The 19,815-nt window shown below is 45.5% G+C and overlaps 1 protein-coding gene across 7 annotated transcripts in view; it reads right to left on the reverse strand.

Moving 5' to 3' along the window:
- Window positions 1-19,815, reverse strand: part of LOC143822371 (gamma-aminobutyric acid receptor subunit alpha-3-like) — a 78,258-nt gene that overhangs the window by 49,002 nt on the left and 9,441 nt on the right. For all 7 annotated transcript variants that reach the window (XM_077307414.1, XM_077307415.1, XM_077307416.1 and 4 more), the window contains exons 2-3: window positions 19,524-19,658; window positions 13,796-13,917 (exon numbers count right to left, since the gene is read on the reverse strand). In XM_077307414.1, the coding sequence (XP_077163529.1) occupies window positions 13,796-13,917; window positions 19,524-19,615 (214 nt within the window). In that variant the 5' untranslated portion in view covers window positions 19,616-19,658. The remainder of the gene's footprint in view (window positions 1-13,795; window positions 13,918-19,523; window positions 19,659-19,815) is intronic.

A 19,815-nucleotide genomic window follows, 5' to 3' on the forward strand; every position in this document is an offset into this window, starting at 1 on the left:
GCTGAAAAGCCTTCTACCCTTTGCCGTGATCAGAGGGATGAAGCATTTAATTAATAGGAAGCAGACCGTAATTTTGCAGCTGCACACAGGAGCTTCAGCTCCCTCATTCTTCATTTTCTCAGCTCCTCACTTTGGGAATTTAATTTCCTTCCAATTTTAGCCCGCCAAACAAAAGAGGAAGAGAAACTGCTTTCCCTCCAGCGCCCTTTGCTGCGGCCCCAGGAGACAAGCATTCGATTAATGACTCAGGCCCCAGCAGGCCAGCTTCTATCTGTTGCGCTTGGAAAGGGACGATGGTGAGGAGTCGCCTGCCTGGCCTGTCCCTGTCATGTGGTGGGCAGAGGGCCATGCAGCAGTGCAGGCCAGCCTCTCCTGCCCAGCCCTTTCTTTTGGAGCTCCGCAGCACGGCAAGATCAGCTCTCAGTTGAGCGCGTGGAATGTAACACAGCACTTCTTGGCAAGAAGGACTGTGCCACCATCCGAGGCAGCCCCACTGGTTTCTCAAAGCAATCTCCATCATCCTGGCGCCTGCCCACTGCACTCCACCCCCTCCCTGTACATAGCGCCTTTGATCCTGCCCTGCTTAATCAGAGCTTCTTTGGACATCATCACTCATTCACTCTCTCTCCCTGGCTGTTTGGCTGCCCCCGGAATGAGGTTTTGCTCCAAGGATGAAGCCGGATCACTGTGCTTTATTGCTAACATAAACAGACTTGTTTGCCTCATTACAACACCCAGCCTAATTTTCACACGCTCTTTCATTCAAATTTCTGGGCCACATTCCCAAGCAGGATAGAGGGCCAATTCCTCACCATGCCTCCCCAAGCAAGCTGCAAATCCTGACACAAACTGGATTGCAGAGGGAACTTAACTTGCTTGGTGGCCTCCATTGATTGAGAGGTGAGATCCTGACCAGATTGGCTCTAACATTGTCAGGATAAGTGTGGAACAGTTTTTTTTTTTTTTGACTGTGCATTCACCATTTTTTCCCCACAAGGGCAGGTTGTGGAAATTCCAGCTGTGAACCTGGGTGCTGATGTTGCCTTTCAAAATTGTTTTGCTTGAACCTGATACGATGACACCATCTCTAATCTTAGACTATATGCCTGGTGCCACGACCCAATAGTACTCATCAGGGTTGTCAACGGGCTTGGAGGGAAATGCCCTGTACCTTTAACAGAGGTGTGATGGAAATAGGCAGCTGAAGCTTTTCGTGGCAAGGTCGCAAATATCTCATAAAGTCTCTGGAAAATTTTCTCGAAGCTGTTGGCAAGTCTCAGAGGGAAAAGCAGATTAGTGAAGACTGATAATTCTCAAAAGGCATGCAGAGACACCTCAGAAGTAAGTTTCAGTTCCAATGGGTTTTTCTTTTAACTATGTGCCTTTTAAATTCGGTGGTGGCAGCAGCAGCAGCAGACAAGGAGGGATGGGTGGGGAGTCGGCTACTGCAAAAAAATCACTGCAAGCTTTTGAGAAAGCAGCATAATCTTAACAGCTTAAAAAACAATCTGCTCCCTGCTGACAACCTGTGAGCCAGAACGGGAGAGGATGGATGGTAACATGGATTTGTGTTAAAGATTAGGAGAAATCTTCCAGTCCAGTTCATCTCTGGATATTTGCAAATTCAAACTGAAACACACTTGGGTTTGGGGTTTGTTTGTTTTTTTGGGCAATTGTTTCAGTCCAGTACATCAACTCGTCTTCTGGCTTCCATCGAAGGCTCATGAATATTAATGTATGTATAATCAGCCCCTTTAATAATTATACTTACAGATTTAAACATCTTCCTGGGCTTAATCAACCAGGATGAGTAGGTTGAAAGATGCAGTCTGGAATACCTAATTAGAGAAGGAAGACTCCACACACACACACACACACACACACACACACACACAAACAGAGTATAACTGGAGATACACACTACAGATAGCGGGATTCCTTTCCCTTGGGCCAACTTATATTGGATACCTATGTATACTTTCAAGAGACTGAGGAGTCTCCATTATTAGAAAGCTAGCCCAAATTGCTTCCTGTTTTCCCTCACTGTTGTCTGACCTCCACTCAATGGAGAAGGCAAGACCCCTCCTCTGGTAAGATCTCACTTGTAAGTACTATGTTCAGCTTTGGGCTAACAGACAAACTGGAGCGTGTCCAGAGGAGGGCGATGAAAATGCTGAGGGGTTTGGAGGAAAAGTTGGGGGAGCTTGGTCTGGTTAGCCTGGAGAGAAGATGACTAAGAGGTGATCTAATAACCATCTTCAAGTGTATAGAGGAGGTAGCAGAATTGCTTTCTGTTGCCCCAGAGGGTTGGACCCAGAACCAATAGGTGGAAATTAATTTAAAAGAATTTTTGGCTAAACATCCAGAAGAAGTTCCTGACAGAGGTGGTGGGTTCTCTTTTGGGAGGTTTTAAGCAGAGGCTAGATAGCCATCTGACAGAAATGCTGATTCAGTAAACCTAAGCAGATTTTGAGTGTGTGAGCAGCAAGGGTAATGTCCGTCCTTTGCTCTTGTGGCCTTTTTTTGCATGCCCAGGGAGATGCCGATCACCACTTTGAAGACGAGAGACGAATTTCCTCCAAGCCAGATTGGCCAGGGATTCTGGGTTTTTTTTGGGGGGGGGGCATCATCTGGGCATGGGATTTGAGTCACTGTGTAGGTAGTTATGAGTTTCCTGCATTGGGCAGGAGGTTGAACTAAACGAGGTCCCTTCCAGGATTCCGCTACATTCCTGTGCGAAAGCTGTGTGCTTCCTCCTTCTGGTCCTGCATCCTCCCAAATGAGGCCCTCGGGGTTCTACATGGCAGGAGAAAGTGTGGCTCAGTGCTAGAGCATCTGCTTTGAACGCCGAAGGCAGGGGTAGTCAAACTACGGCCCTCCAGATGTCCATGGACTACAATTCCCATGAGCCCCTGCCAGCGTTTGCCCCATTAGCCCCTGCCAGCATTAGCTCATTGTGACACTAACCCAGGGGTAGTCAAACTGCGGCCCTCCAGATGTCCATGGACTACAATTCCCATGAGCCCCTGCCAGCGTTTGCTGGCAGGGGCTCATGGGAATTGTAGTCCATGGACATCTGGAGGGCCGCAGTTTGACTACCCCTGGCCGAAGGTCTACTCCCAGCAACTCCATTTTTAAAAGAATCAGGTAGGAGGCCATACGCAATCCCTCTGCCTGAAAGCCTGGTGAACCCCTGTCAGCCAGACTAGACAAGACTGAACTTGATGACTCAGTGCATTGCAGTTGCGTGTGTACAGAGCCTGGCTTCTCGTGTGTCTGTCTCCCTTCCTAACTTAAAACAAGAATGGCCCACCCACCCCCTCAGCCAGCCTGTCTGCCTCCTGCAGTTAAATATTTTCTGTCTTCCCTGCAAATCGCTTCCTTTTTTCCTGAACTGCAAATTAATTATATGCCAAAGTACATCTAAGATGATTAATGTTACATGACATAAAGAGATTGGACAAGCATCGCCTTTCTACTGATCCAGCACAAGAGGGGGGAAATAATGCATTTTTTTTCTATATGTAACCCTTGTTGGGGGTGGGGAGGGGGGGTGTTCCTGCAGTGGCATCACACCCCGCTTCTAATTTTGTGCCTGCTCTTGTGGAATTACACAAGGGCTCTCTTTAACTCATGAGCACACAATTGAGCACAGCTTTATTCCAGCCAGAAAGGGGGATGCTCCATTTCCCTTGCCCCCAGTGATTGCTGCTTCTTCCTTCTCCCCTGCAGATGTACAATAAAATCAGAGACCGGTAGCACCTTTAAGACTAACAAAGATTTATTCTGGGCGTGAGCTTTCAAGTGCAAGCACTCTTCCTCAGACCATGCACTCAAAAGCTCACGCCCTGAATAAATCTTTGTTGGTCTTAAAGGTGCTACCGGACTCTGATTCTATTGTGTTACTTCAGACCAACACAGCTACCCGTTTGTATCTATCCCTGCAGATGGGAGTGAATTGGGGGGGGGACACAAGGATTCTCTGGCCCTGGGGCATGTTTCTTAGGTTGTTTCTTTGCATCTGAGTTGTCCTGGGCCTCTGCTCCTTTGTCTTCTGAGCTGTCTTGCTTTGCTCCTATTGCAACCCCATCCTATCTCTATCTACTGGCTCTTCTCGGAGGGGCGTCTGTGGAGGTGTCTCCTTAGCTTCCTGTACAGTGCATGACAGTACAAGGACCTGCTCTGACCAAGCATAGTGCCTCTGATTAACTGGCAAGTGGTGCCCTCATTTTCTTGGGATGGTTTTTAGTTTGTATAATCGTTGTATCTTACTGGTTTTATGTGTAAACTCACGAGGGGCAGCATAGAAGTCTGAAAATAAACAAAGAAATACTGCAAAGGAGGGCAGGGAGGGGATTCTGGCACCCTTTGAGTGCCAGGTGTGCTCTTGGGTGGCTGGTGCTGCTCTGAGGGCTTCTGCTTGAGTCTGCCTGGCTCAACATGGCAGCCTCCCCCCCCCTTCCCATTCTGGCTTGCCGTTTATTGAATCAGCGCCACCACTGAACCCTCTCGGAGCCCCAGACAGAAGCCTCAGCAAGGACTTTCCCAAGGGTAGCCTTTGTTCATGGAAACTTTCGGGAAGATTTATTTGCTTTCCTCCCCTTATGAATCACAGTCACAAGGTGACACTGAGCTGCACACTCCCAGACTGTCTGTCGAATCGCCCACCCCTCTTGCTCCCTCCCTCCTCGGCCCCCCTGTTGGGCTCATTATTCTGCTTTGAGCTAGATGCTGCCAGAAAACAAAATGGATGCAACATGCTCTTCTTGGCAGCAAAACCCCATACTGCCCTCTTTCCAGAACAGTCATATCCCAATTACTACTCATGTGGCATCTCTCACCTATTCTGAAGGCTGCCGTAAGTGTCCTTCAGACACAAAGCAGGGAAAAGAAACTCCTGCGTCTGAAAATATGGCTCCTGCAGATGGCTTGCTTTGCCTGGCTTGTTTCTATAAACATCCACGTCTGGCCCCTACCTTGAACTGACTCCAGTTAAATGGTCCCGGGCTCCTTCCAAGAGCTGAGCGCTGGATGGCGGCTTTAGAAGAATTCATCAGGCAGGAACAGGCACTGAAGCAAGGGGAGGGGTTCTTCATGTTTTGAGCAATTATAAGGAAGAAACCCCTTTTTTTTCATCACAATTTTATCAATATAACTTCCAGACGTTCTTAAATGTCTGGGCAGTTCATGGTCTCCAAGCAAATTCATGTTTTTTTCTCAAACAGCAGAGAACCCAGTACAAATATAATTTGTTGCAGCAGTTATTGTGAGTGCAGCTTAATCCTTGACAGCCTGGTGACCTTGGAAGGATGCCTCTCAAGCACTCAACTTATGCCCTAATACTGCATCCTTAAACGTTATTGTTGTTGTCGTTGTTCTTGTTGTTATACTTTAATTTATAGGCTGCCTCTCCCCACAAGTAGGCTCAGGGGACTTACAACAATGTCTCTCCAGCACTGACCCAAGAAAAGCAGCTTGGGGATGCCATTGCAAGCAGATGTAAGGAGAGTCTAACATAATCTTGCTGCCAGAAGCAAGAAACTTGGTGGATCAGGCAGGGATAATAGCCTCCATCAAGACTCCCTGCACTCTAAAGAAGCATCACAGCCCTTTCGTACATCATTTCACAGGTTAAGAAAGGCACAGCCAAGTCTAAAAGAAAGGCTGCATAGTTAACAACACAAGTCAAGGAAGCTATAGAAAGCAAAGAGGATTCTTTTAAAAAGTGGAAGGTTTGTCCCAATGTATTGAACAGGAAGGACCACCGGCCCTGACAAAAGAATTGTAAGTCAATGATTAGGCATGCAAAAACAAATTTTGAAGAATTACATTCTAAAAACAGTATATCCAGAGCAGAAAACAAAACCAGAGAAGCAGTGGGGTCTTTGGATGACAAAGGAATAAAGGGATTGCTAAAGGAAGATGGAGAGATGGCAGAGAAGCCGAATGATTTTTTTTTTTTTGCTTCTGTATTTACAGTGAAGAATGCAGCCATGCCACTGCCCTATTTTCAGGTAGGGAGCCTGAAGAACTGAGCCATAATGAGGTGATCAGAGGTTAAGTGCTAGACCTACTGGGGAAATTAAAGACTCATAAGTTTCCAGGTCCTGATGGCATATAGTGAGTTGGGTTTTGTACCCCACTATTTACTAACTGAAGGAGTGTCAAAATGGCTTATAATTGCCTACCATTCTTTTCTCCACAACAGATACCCTGTGAGGTAGGTGAGGCTGAGAGAGCTCTAAGAGAACTGTCACTGGTTCAGGGTCACCAGCTGGCTGCATGTGAAGGAATGAAAAATCAAACCAGGTTCTCCAGATTAGAGGCCACCACTCTTAACGACTACACCCAAGCTGGCTCTCAAAGAATTCAGATGTGAGATAGTTGATCTATCGCTTAATTAAGCTGCTGTACCAGAAGACTGGAGAGTAGCAAATGTGAAACCAATTTTTAAAAAATGGATCCAGAGGGGAATCAGGAAATTACAGGCCAGTCAGCCTAATATCTGTCCCAGGGTAATTAGTAGAAACTATAAACAAAGAAAGAATGATTACGCACATAGAGGGACAAAGCCTGCTGGGGAGAAATCAGCATGGCTTCAACTTGAAAAAGTGAACAAGCATGTAGATAACATTGACCCGGTAGATGTTATGTACCTGGACTTTCAAAAGGCTTTTGACAAGGTACCTCACTAAAGACTCCTGAGTAAACTTAGCAGTCATAGGATAAGAGGATGGATAAATGACAGATTAAATGGTTAAATGACAGGAAGCAAGAAGTAGGAATAAATGGACAGCTCTCACAATAGAGGGAAATAAGCAGTGGGGGGATCGCTATAGGATCAGTATTGGAGCCAGTAGTATTTAATTTATCTGCAAATGATCTAGAAATAGAGGTGAATTGTGTAGTGACCAAGTTTGCAGATGATGCAAAAAACAGTGGTTCCTGTTGGCAGCAGAGGATAGGACCTACAGTAATGGGTTTAACTATAGTATGGAATGGTATTGGCTAGATATAAGGGGGAAATTTCAAAGTCAGAGTAGTTCAGCAGTGGAATCGGCTGCCTAAGGAGGTAGTGAACTCCATCTCACTGGTGTTTTTTAAGCAGCGGCTGGACAAATACTTACCCTGGATGCTTCAGGCTGATCCTGCATAGTGCATGGGAATGGACTAGATGGCCTGTATGGCCCTTTCTAACTCTAAGATTATGAGATTCTATTCAGGATGGTGAAAACCAAAGCTAATTGTGAAGCACTCCAAGAAGACCTCCACAAACCGGATGTGTGGACAACAATGTGGCAAATCCTGTTCAGTCTCAGTATGTGTAAGGTGATGCACATTGGGACAAAAATCCTAACTTCAAGTTTAGGAGGCAGAACTTGCTGAGACTGAGGGGGAAGAGATCTTGAGGTTATTGTGGATCGCTCAATGAAAGTGTCAACTCAGTGTGCTGCTGCAATGAAAAAGTCAATCTCTGTGTTAGGGATTATTAGGAAAGGGATTGAGAACAAAGTGTCCAGTATTGTAATGCCCCTGCACTGATTTATGGTGCAGCCCCATTTGGAATACTGGATATAATTCTGATCGAAGTATCTAAGAAAAACATTGCAGAGTTGACAAAAGGACAGGGAAGGGCAAGCAAGATGATGAGGGTACTGGAGCATTTTTCCTATGTGGAAAGTTTGAAGAGTCTGGAACTTTTCAGGTTTGAAAGGTGACAGCTAAGAAGTGACATGATGGGGGTTTATAAAATTATGGATGGGGTTTTCCAGTGGCTTTTTTGAAAAGGAAAAAAAAATCCACACACAACAATGGGCCCACCAGTTCCACTTGGTAGCTTTTGGTGGATTGTTCATTAAACGCATTTTGTAACACTTGGTTTTCTAGGAAACCAGATTACAAATGTCTTCTGCACGCAGAAGGAAAATGCTGCAGGCTGCCCTTTGCAAGAGATGTCTTCATTTCCCCCTAAAGCTAACTTCTGTGCATTTCTTTCCTCCTCTTCTAATTTAATATGCTTTGCTGGGTACTCCCATGGGGAAGAGCATGGTGTTACAGCAAGGTCAGTGGAATCCCAGTCTAGGAGACCACATGCCACTGAAAAGTGCTACGATGGGAGAGCCAAATCACACGACTCACAAGACAGAACCAGCCCTCAGCTACTGTCTGCCTGTACTAGAGACCCCAAATTAGCTACAGCAAGTGCTTCCTGCACCCTTGGAGGCTAATTAAATAAAATCACTATTTTGATAGCCTCCATTCTGATTGTATCCCTGAATGTCTGCCAGAGGAAAGCATACTCAGATATAGTTGTGTGTGCGTGTGTGCATGTGTGTTTTACAGAATGAATCCCAAGTGACTAACAGCTGAAATCTTACAGAAGTGATCTTGTTTGTTGAAATTCTCAACCGCAGACATAATTTCTGAGCTTCACAAGCTCCACTGCACTACAGAGCAATTAACTCATAAAGATCCACAGAACCAACCCCCAGAACAGAATTCTGTAACACAACTGCGGCACCACAGGCTTAACACAGTAGCCTGCAATACCAGATACATTTTTGTGCGTACACATTCAGTCAGGGGATCTCCTGGAGATGATGGCTCCGTGTCCCCATTTCCTGCTAACTCTTCAAGTGTCACAGCTTTCCTTGAAATTCATTTCTTACAGCCCTGAAAGGATGGGGAAATTCTGTGCTTAGCAGTTAGCCATGCTGTTCTTCCTTCTGGTTCTACTATTCTGCCCCATCCTCTCAAGCACAATTGGCTTGCCAGGAGCATTCCTTCGTTCACAACCTAATGATATGTAGTACTCAACAGTGCCCCCAGGGGTAGTCAAACTGCGGCCCTCCAGATGTCCATGAACTACAATTCGCAGGAGTCCCTGCCAGCATTTGCTGGCAGGGGCTCCTGGGAATTGTAGTCCATGGACATCTGGAGGGCCACAGTTTGACGACCCCTGCTTTAGACTCATCACAAACCCATCTAAACCTCAGCCTCCCATGAACCAGACTCCTGTGACTGCCCTCCCCAAGCACCCATGAAGCAGATCCCTCTGAGTCTCATTTCAATCAGGCCTGGGTTAGCTTGCCCATCACTAACGCTTATATTTGTGGCACTGATCCTGTAAATACTGAACTTCACAGATAGACTCTGTTGCTTTTCTTTCCTGGTAAGAACCATGGACCACTGGAGGAAGCAAATGTGTGTGCACAGAAGTGCCCAGTTTTAGGTGGCTTGCTGCACTCATATGAGGAGTCATAAGGACCCACACTCTCCTCAAAAGGGTAAAGAATTTACCACAGGCATAAAGTAATGTGACTTATAGTGCAAACAGAGTTTCATCCTTCTAAATCCATTAAAGTGAATGTGCTTAGGAAGAAGTTGCCAACTTTTAAACCGGTCCCTTTACCCACCTCTTTTATCTGCAGCTATTATCACATGACATTATTGAAGTTCTTACCTTAAACCCCTGCATATTTCTGCATTTTAAAAAGAAGAGTTGGGTTTTTCTTTGGTTCCTCTCTTCACTACCTGAAGGGCTCTCAAAGGGGCTTATAATTGCCTTCCCTTCTCTCCACAACAAACACCCTGCAAGGTAGGTTGAGGCTGAGAGGAACTGGCTGCCTTAGCTTGGAAGGCTGTCATTCTGCTTGGGATCACCTGGTTAGAGAGACCCAAGTTCTAATATCAAGGTGTTTTTGCATAGGATTGTAGCCTTAGTTCCTTCCCCTTCATTTAATGTTAGTTCCTTCCCCTTCATTTAATGTTAGTTCCTTCCCCTTCATTATCGCCCTTCACAAGACTGGATAAGGTCACTAAGAAGACCCAGCCCCTTTCTCTCTACAGAAGCAAAGGACTGGAAGTGTGTGTGTGTGTTACAAGAAAGCAAGAATAACACAGTTGTAAGGTACAATAGTAAATACATCTGTTCACTCCTTGTGGGTCCCTCAGTTCCATTTCAGCTTTCTCCCCTCTAAATCTACCCTGATTTCACAAGGCCACACCAAACGTGCTCCTTGTTTTTCACTCTGTGTCTCTCTTTCTGGTGGGAGTTGTTTTGTCATCATGATTCTGTTAGACCATAAGCCAGAAGTCTAGGGTGCTGATGCTAGACACACCCATGCACTTGGACCGTAGCATTTTCCTGGATACATCAAGCTGGAGGAGTCAGTAGAGTAGATGGGAGCAGATGGGGAAATATCAGGGCTAAGAAAACAAACATGAATGGACAAGAGGTAGCCGGGCAACACAGATGGCCTGTTTACACATATCCTTCCCAACACCAGCCAACCCAGAGCAGGTGCCATGTGGCATTCTTGGCAATTGGGCAAAGTGTTTCCACACAGAACTTGAAATTTTTCAGCCTGATCTGGATGCCTTGTGAAATATTTACTGGTTGGTGGCTAAGCGTGCCACAAAGCCTCTCTCTATTTGTTTGTCGTTCCCTCACACCCACCATTTTCTTTTCACCCCCACAATGCTCTAGGTCATTTAAACATATGAAGCTTAAATCAATGTTGTTTTGTGTTGATGTCTAGCAATGCATGAAATGAAGTGAATGCTTTGTTTTTCATCCAAATTCTCTCTCATACATGGCAACCACAGCACAACAGAAACAGAATTGTATGTCTGGGTTCATAAATAAGTTGAAGATGCTTGTTGGCTTTGCTCCTACCAAAGAACTGTGGGAACTGTAGTTCAGTTACTGTATGGGTACTGAGATTTATTTGTTGAAAATCCCTATCCCCCTCACATTGCCTGCAAAACCCAGGGCATTTCCACACCTGTTAAATGTTGTGAAATGCTTACCATACATAGTCATTATATTCTGGCCCCTCCATATGACGCTGTCAACATCCAGCATATGGGCAGTAACTGGCTGGCTACATCCTCAATTTTAAAGTGCGAGTTGGGGAATCACATAAAGTGGATTCCCCAACCTATTTAGCATGAACTTACTGGAGCAACGAATAGGCAGACATGCATGCAGGCAATGCCAGAAATAAAATATTTTTTTAAAGTTGTAACACAAAGCATGCCTCTCTAAAGTTTTCTCCGCCCATACACACACACGAAATCAGGAATGAGATTAATTTTTTAAAGTATCAAAGGACTCGTGATCCCATAAGGGGTGGCATTCAAAAGGCACTATGCATCTATGATTCTATGCATAGGCATTTCAATGGAGAAGTATGAATTAAAAAAAAACTTAGTGGGCATTGCGGGACCTTTAAAACATGGAGAACGGGGATTGGTTGCCTGCATTGATTGACAGGTGGAAGCAAAACACGTATAAGATGTGTTGCTCTCTTCCGCCATTTCTAGCAGCAGTTGTGGAGGGTGAGATGCATGAAAAGGCAGAGACAAAGGTGAGACAGCAGAAAAGGTGAGGAGGGGATCAGAAGTGCAAAAAAAAATTAGCGCTTTGCCATTTAGCTGGCGTAACTTTTTAAACTGATGTGCGGAAATGCCCCCATGGATCCCTGCGGGGAGAAAAATGCCCATTAAACCAATATAAAGGCTCAGAAAGAGGAGATGAAGATCACATGTCTTTTGGCTTTATAAAATGCAATCTTCAAATACCTGAAGTCCCTCTTTACTTTGGGTTAAGGCTCTTTGACACTACTTACAGCTAGGCTCTCTTGCTTTGCTATCATCTTAATAAAGAGCCTTTATTATTATTTTTTAAATTAATGTACATTTTATGCTAACAACAAATAGTTTCAAGTGATGTGTAGAGATGGATGGGCAGCAGGGACAGCTGCTGCCTCCAAATTGAGGTCTGGGCCAGATGCCCCTTGTGGCTTCTTTGCAGGTTCTCCGTGTCTTCCAGAGACAAAGAATGATGGTTTTATAGACTCAGAAGCCATTCGCCCACATGACACCATTGTTCCATATTTTGTGTTTGTTCACATGGGATGGGATGCAGAAGAGACATGAGGCAAACTTGCAGGCTGTTGCAGGATTTAAATTCCCATTAAGACAATGTAACCACTAATGCATGAAGATACCCAGAGAATCGTCTTAGCTTAGTGGTCATGCTGGGCTGATTTTTCACTCTCGTGCACAGTGGGAAACAATTGCACAGAGGCATCTTGTCTGGGCTGCTGCCAGACATGGCAAAACTTCCTAAAATGGCGCTGAAATAGCAGCAGCTACAGAGGCAGCCCAATTGCCCCAGTTACCCCCACCCCCGCTTTCTCATTCCCTACAGTTGTCCTCTCCACCCCTCTCATATCAGTGTGCATGTGACCTGGGCTGATTCGGCATTTACTTTGGTTCTTTTTCTGTTGTGGATCCTGATGAATTCAGATCAATTTGAAATTTGGGTCTTCCTCTATCCCCCCCCCCCCCGAATTGAAACAGAAAGTGTTCTGCACTTGATTGGGGAAGCTCAGGACAGGGAGGGGTGCCAATTGCAGCATGAGTCTCTTTCTTTCTTTTCTTGAATGGGTGGCGGGGGAGGATTGGAGACAGTAGAGGAGAGGGAAATAACAAGAGGCAAATCTATGCTGAGAGAAGTTAGGGCTTCTGGAGCACAGTCACTTTAAGGGAAGCCTTGCAACCGGGAACCAGGAAGTCTTTGAACGGATGCGCTAGCCTAGCCAATCAGGGAAGACTGCTTTGCTACATCAGCGTTGGAGGCAGGAGGCAGAAAATTAATTAGCAAAAAGCAGAGAGCTGCACTCATGGTGGCTTTTGAAATACTGAGGCTTATATCCACTTCAGGATATCATGGGGGAAAGGTAGGGTCACCACGAATCAATCATGCATGTCGCAGAGGGAAAATTTAAAGCACCCCAAATCAAAATGGAAATCGAACTCAGTGTAGACTGCAGGGATTTAGTCGATTGGAGTGGTTAAAAAGCCCCGTGCAGCCTACACCCTCTGTCACTGTCTTTGTCAAAGCAGGCCCCAAATGAAACCAAACAGAGCAGCACCCTCAACTTCCCCTCTTAGAAATGCTGCTCAGGGCCTCAGGTCCAGCTCTCAGCCCTTCTTTCCTGGTGGGCTTCCCTGGGTAGGCGGAAACAGGGATAGTCCCTTCTTTGTCTCAGGGACATGCTCTGGAGCAAAGGCCACCAGCATACAATCTGCTGTGTTGTAACCATCTTGTCTGTGGGTACTGCAGTGTCAGGCCATTTGGCTGTGGGACTAACAACTTCAGCTCCCAGCTCCCTTTAAAGCTTTGTCTCTGTCCCTGGCTGAGAGCAGCTATTCAGAAGCACAGCAGGAACAGAAAGGTGGTGGTGGGGGGGGGATGGGGAGGCAGTAGCTTGAAACAGCCTGCACTGGCTCTGAGAGAAACAATTCATTATCTTAACAGTTGGGCAGAAGAGCCTAAAGCAATATGCTGGAGATGCTCCCGGGAAATCACATTTCTCCAGAAGAAGTTCCAGCAAATACTGGGATTAATAGCCAGCCTCCAGGAGCTAAGAGGATCCCCTCCTGCATGCAAAGAGGTTTGGGGTGGATGCCAGACCCCAGGTGAGAACTGGGGATCTCCCTGAAATTCAATTCATCTCCAGACTAAAGAGATCAATTCTCAAGAGACAATTGCTGCTTAGGGGAGGATTCGCTGGCATTTTACTCCATTGAGTTTCTTGTCCTCACCAGGTTCCATCCCCAAATCTCCAGGAGTTTCCAATCCGGATCTGGCAACCCTACTCTTCCATCCCCCGTCAGTAGCCAAGGAAGACCTAGGAAGGTTGTATAGTTTATTAGGGGTCAGAGAGCGACCAGGCATCAAACAAGATCAAATCAGCATGCAGCCCCCATGCAATTGCCTGACCTCCAAGCCCAGGTCGCAGCCGGTTGTCATATCCGTCCAGCAGCCGGTCAAGGATGCGTGTAAAGATGGTGATGTTGTCCTTGCTGTCATCAATAATATCTGGGCCATGCTTCTGAGCAAATCTATAACATCAAGGGAGAGAACGAGAAATCAGACTGTTCCCATAGGGCAAGATGCGAGAGGACCAGCGGAAGCAGCAGGTTGCACCTTCTGGCTTGGCTTTTTCTGTATATGGTGCTTCATCACTGGTGAGACCCATTCTGCCAGGTCATATTTGAAGGGTTTCTACTGCAGAACCCCTAAGTAGACATCATGTCACAATTGTCTACATTCCTAGATGGCCACTAGTTTCACCATTGAGGTAGTTTAAGAAGGCTGTGGAGGATGGTGAGACAGACCACCTCCTAGGAATATTTGAGGTATTTTTGTCACCACCTCCCATGGAAGGAAGTCATCTTCCCATGGGAGTGGTGCTGCCAGATCCTCAAGGGGTTGGTTCAGACCTGGCCAGAAGAAGTGCAGATTGGAGAGGCTCTGCAATACCCTCTGCTTCTCCAGAATCAGCAGCTGGGAGGAAGCACATTTCTAGTAACATAAGAACATAAGAGGAGCCATGTTGGATCAGGCCAATGACCCAGCCAGGCCAACATTCTGTGTGCCACATGGTGGACAAAACCCAGGTTCCATTAGGAGGTCCACCAGCATAACCAGAATTCCAGAAGACCTCCCACTGTTGCCCCCTAGCACCAAGAACACAGAGCATCTCTGCCCTAGACATGGAGTTTCCTCTATATAGTGTGTCTAATAGCCCCTGAAGGACCGCTGTTCCATAGGTTTATTTAGTCCTCTCTTGAAGCTGCCTAAGCTTGTAGCCTGTGGCAGTGAATTCCATGTGTTAATTACTCTTTGGATGAATGTGTACTCTCTTTTATCTGTTCTAAATATATTGTTCATTAATTTCATTGAGCATCCATGACTATTGTGAGAAAAGGAGAAAGGTACTTCTCTCTCTCTGCTTTCTCTATACCATACATCATTTTGTAAACCCCTATCATGTCACCCCTCAATATAGCCAAGGGAAATCTGTTTGGTGTAGCCCCAACAAATGCTTCTGTAGTATAAGCTTTTTTCCTGACACACATGTAATGCATTCTCTATGCCGAATAATAGCTGAGAGTGGTGATCCTAGACATTGTATATCTGAGAAGGTGGGCTCCAAAAAGAAACACTATTTGTTGGGGCTACACCAAACGGATTTCCCTTGACCACCCAGCTAAACTTCAGAATTGGTTTCAGATAGGAGTGCATTGTATAATAATATGGAGACCCATGACAGTCAAAACGCATTTGGTCTGTTCATGTGCAGTTAGATCTGTATAGTTTTTACCTTGTTTTTAACATCATATTGGTGCACTTTAATAAATATTCATTATAATTTGTTATTGTTTTATAGCTCAACTTTTGAGTTCCTGACTTTGTTAAGGTTGGGTTTCCATTCCTTTTTGGTTTTGCAACCCCTCAATATAGCTCTAACCTCTTTGACCTTTCTTCATGGGGAAGGTGTTCCATCCCCTAAATCAGTTCAGTTGCCCATTCCTGCATTTTTTCCAGTGCTTATAATACCTTTTTTGAGAGACGCTGACCAGAACGGTACACAGTATTCCAAATGAGGCCACACCATAGATTTATGCAGGGGCATTATGATACTGGCTGATCTGCTTTCAATCCTCTTCCTAATAATCCCCAGCATAACATTTTCCTTTTTTATTGTTGTTGCACACTGAGTTGACATCTTTAGGGAGTTATCTACCCTGGCTCCAAGATCTCTCTCCTGGTCAGTTACTGCTAGTTCAGATCTCTTCAGCATATATTAGAATTTTTTGCTCCAATGTGCATTACTTTGCATTTGCCCACTTTGAACCTCATTTGCCACACTGATGCCCACTTGACCAGCCTCTGCCGGTCTCTCTGAAGTGCATCACAGTTTTCCCTGGTTCTTACTGCCCTGAACATCTTAGTGTCATCCACTAACTTACTCACTTCACTGCTTTCTCCCAACTCCAAATAATTAATGAATGAGTTAAAATGCTAGTACCGGACCTAGTACTGAGTTCTGTGGTACCCCACTACTCACCACTTTCCACTGTGAAAACTGCCTATTTATACTCACTCTCTAGTTCCTGTTAATTAAGCAGTTTTTAATCCACAAGAGCAAAGCCTGCACAAGGACTCCTTTCTTCCCAGGTTTCCCCTTGCCCTGGCAGCCATTTCCAACCCTAGGAAAATATATTCTTAGGTCAGCCTCTTGGTGATTCTTGGAGATCTCCCAGAATTATAGGTGATCTCTAAAGCAGGGGTAGTCAACCTGTGGTCCTCCAGATCTTCATGGACTACAATTCCCATGGCATGGCAGGAGCTCATGGGAATTGTAGTCCATGAACATCTGGAGGACCACAGGTTGACTACCCCTGCTCTAAAGCACATAGATAATTTCAGCTGAGAATTGCTGCTTTGCATGGTGGGCTTTATGACCGTTGAGATCAATGCTTCCTTCTTTTGCTCAGGAAAGGTAAAATGAAATTAGCTTCTTATTTAGCAAGCATTTTTTAAAAATGAGTGATGCCATGCATACTGTAAACATGGGGCTTCCGGAGGTGTGGCAGGCAGGCATGGCCAACTGGCATCACTTCTGGGGTTACTCGATGCCTGAAGAATATTTCTCAGAAGTTGAGAAAGGTTGGTTTCAGTAAACAAGATCTACTGGGTCACTCTTGTCCACATGCTTATCCACCCCCTTAAAGAATTCTAAAAGATTATTGAGTCAAGATCTTCCCTTGTAGATTCTGCTGATTCCTTCTCAATAGCTTTTGTTATTCTAATCCCATCTTTAATAATGGATTCCGCTAATTGACAGCAGGCATGCAGGCTCCACCCCCTCCCAGGCACAGAAACTATGAGAGAACTAACTCACACTTGCGAGGGTGGGGGAGAACAATGGAAGCAGCTGGTTCCCTAGCTTGTGGTCAAACCCATTAAGGCAGGAGGGGAAAGGCTGTGGATCCCCTCCAAAGTTCTTGCAGCCCCCTACAGAGCTTCAGCAGACCCCCATGGGTCCATGGACCACTGGTTGGGAATCCCTGCCTCCTTCCATGGCCACATACATCAGCTGGCAGGTTCTTCTTTGCCCTGTTCTGCAGTCAAAGGGGAACAGGAGGTTAGTACATCTGCACTAAACCAGTGTATTAAGCCACTAAACCAGTGTATGGGATGATGAAGGCCTGCAGAATCTTGTCGGTCTTTCTTATTTCTCTCCACACTTGAGAAGCGAAGAAGCGAGACTGATAGACACTCAGGCTGGTTAAAATTCCAAGGTGCATTCTAAATGTCACTGCTCTTAAGTCACCTTAAAGGTTTAATTAGGAGATAGGGCCAGCTTAAGGCATGCTGGGGCCCTAAATTCTGTCAAGTTTAAAGGGCTTAATACAATTAGCCAAAAAGCCAAAATATTCTAACATAGAAATGTAGTACTTTTTTATACTTAAAGGCAACTACAATCTGAGGTTCTGAACTGTAACTTACTTAGTTTGTGTATCTATCCAGCCTTGATTGGAGGGAAACTGTGACATCCAGAATGTCTCCCCCCCCCCACCACCCCATTGGTGCATTAAGCACCGCAGAACTGCAGAAGGCTGTGGTGCTCTCCTTTTTGTAAGCTTGCTGATTGTTAGGGGATCCCTTTTGTGCATAGCTGGATCCTAGGTATTTTGCATGAGCTGCCTTCTACTGTTATAATGCAGTTATCCTATTTGTCAGTGTTTGGAGCAAGGTAAGCAGGAAACACCTTCTCTAAGGCTGGGGAATGGCTGTTTGAAACAGCCCTGACCCAAATCTCCTCCGCAGGATGCTAAAGGTTGTCAGTGACTTAAGCAGCCCCAAGGTTCCTTTCCTTCTTGGTAACTTTTCCCCTTCAGCTGATACTCTTCTACCTTCAGTGTTCTGTGGCTCACAGAATATACACAGAGTATTTTGAGGGAGGGGGAGATTCTTTTATTTTTTTGAACTGAATATTTTCCTACATACTTCGGGAATCTCCTAAGTATACCAAAGCCCTTTTTTCTCTGGGTAGGGGCTCTTTGGTTGCTTTCACACAACAGGCTCAACCATGACGTTTGCTATTAGAAGCATCAAGCGGGAGGTCTGAGGAACTGTAGGAGAGGGAACAATAGTTTGGAACTGTGCCCTGCATCCCTCCCTCCAGGATTATATAAATCCCCTGGCTTGTACAGGCCAGTTTCCTGCCCCCCCCACTGTTATTCTTTACCTGGTTCTTAGCCTCTCCCAACATAGAATCACAGAATCATAGAGTTGGAAGGGGCCATACAGGCCATCTAGTCCAACCCCCTGCTCAATGCAGGATCAGCCCTAAGCATCCCAAAGCATCCTTTAGCAGGATGTTATGTTATGCCCCTTGTTATGTTATGTTATGTTATGCCCCTTGGAAATGCTCAGTCCTTATCTGTGAAAAAGTGAATGAAATTCCTACTTGATATGTGGGTGGCCTAATTCTGCTGCTTTATGATGGGAATGAGCTCCCCACTTTCTGTAAGATATCATTAATGATGATGATAATCATGAGATGCTACAAGTAATATGAGAGAAGGCTGTGTCCCTTTGGTAATTATCCCCCTAGTACATGGACCAGCTGGCGTGTTATCCAAGCCGGCAGCTCCTCCAATAGGGGAAAGCAGGTGGTACTTTCCACTGACCCCCCTCCCACTTTTGATTGCCACTTTGCCCACTCCAGTATTCCCCTGATTCCCTCCATCCCAAACAAAATTTAGGGAGATTCAGCATGTTGCAGCATGCAGAATGGGGAACTGGGAAACTCACACTCTGCTAGGTCTGTGGATGGCTGGATATGCTCATTGTTTATATTGTGGACAAGATCTGGAGGGAAAAGCACCATTTGCAGGTTAAGATTTGTAGATTTCCTCAAGTACTGATGACGAGTTTTTCCTGAGCCAGCTGGGGAGTGGCAAACCCTTCTCACAGGGGACTTGGTTTTACTGTCAACCACAAGGGTCATCTGAAAAACCAAAGCTAATGTACAGTAGCTACCAAGTTTTTCTTTTGTACTTCTGCTGAAAAGGAAATCGTTGTTCGGCAATCAGAAGACTTCAGAAGCCATGTAACAATATATCCATCTCTCACACACACACCCAGCTCTTCTGAAGGCAGAACCTATATTCAGAAATGGCTGTTAACTACCTCTGCAAACCCTTGTTTGTGCAGAATCCCTGGACTTTCAGCTGGGTGACCTTGGGCTCGCCATGGCGCTGATAAAACTGTTCTGACCGGGCAGTGATATCAGCACTCTCTCAGCCTCACCCACCCCACAGGGTGTCTGTTGTGGGGAGAGGAATGGGAAGGCAACTGTAAGCCGCTTTGAGCCTCCTTCGGGTATAGAAAAGCGGCATATAAAAACCTTCTTCTTCTTCTTCTACTTGTGTACTTTTGTAATCAATGACTGCTCGTATAGTGTGTGTATAGGGAATATATAGCAAAATTGATTTGAAGGGGTGGGTGATTATACTCCCTTTCTTCTGTCTCATCAGATCCCACATGTTCTTACCATCTTCTCCCTATTATTTCTTTTTAAAAAATCAGTATGAGATACAGGACAGTAAATATAAAAACAAACGGCACCACCCCAGTAACTCTGTCTTACCCGGCTTCAGCAGACAGAGCATAAACCACAAGCAGAATCGCAAGACTAGCAGTACGGAAAGGAAATATTGCCTGGAGCCTCCAGAGGTCCATCACTTCAGCATGCAGCAGTGGACAGCCAGCAGATCTGCCTCACCTGCCAAGGAGGAAGAGAAAAGGGAAAAGTCATAAGGTGCGACAAAAGATAATGGTTTGCTCAGTGTACATGCAGATGCTTCAGTTGGGTCGCCAAAGGCCAGCTGGCCTGTATCTGTGGTGGAAGAGCCTGAAATGCCTAATGGGGCCTTGTTTGA

This window comes from Paroedura picta, chromosome 13, assembly GCF_049243985.1.
Source record: "Paroedura picta isolate Pp20150507F chromosome 13, Ppicta_v3.0, whole genome shotgun sequence".
Taxonomy (NCBI): Eukaryota; Metazoa; Chordata; class Lepidosauria; order Squamata; family Gekkonidae; genus Paroedura; species Paroedura picta.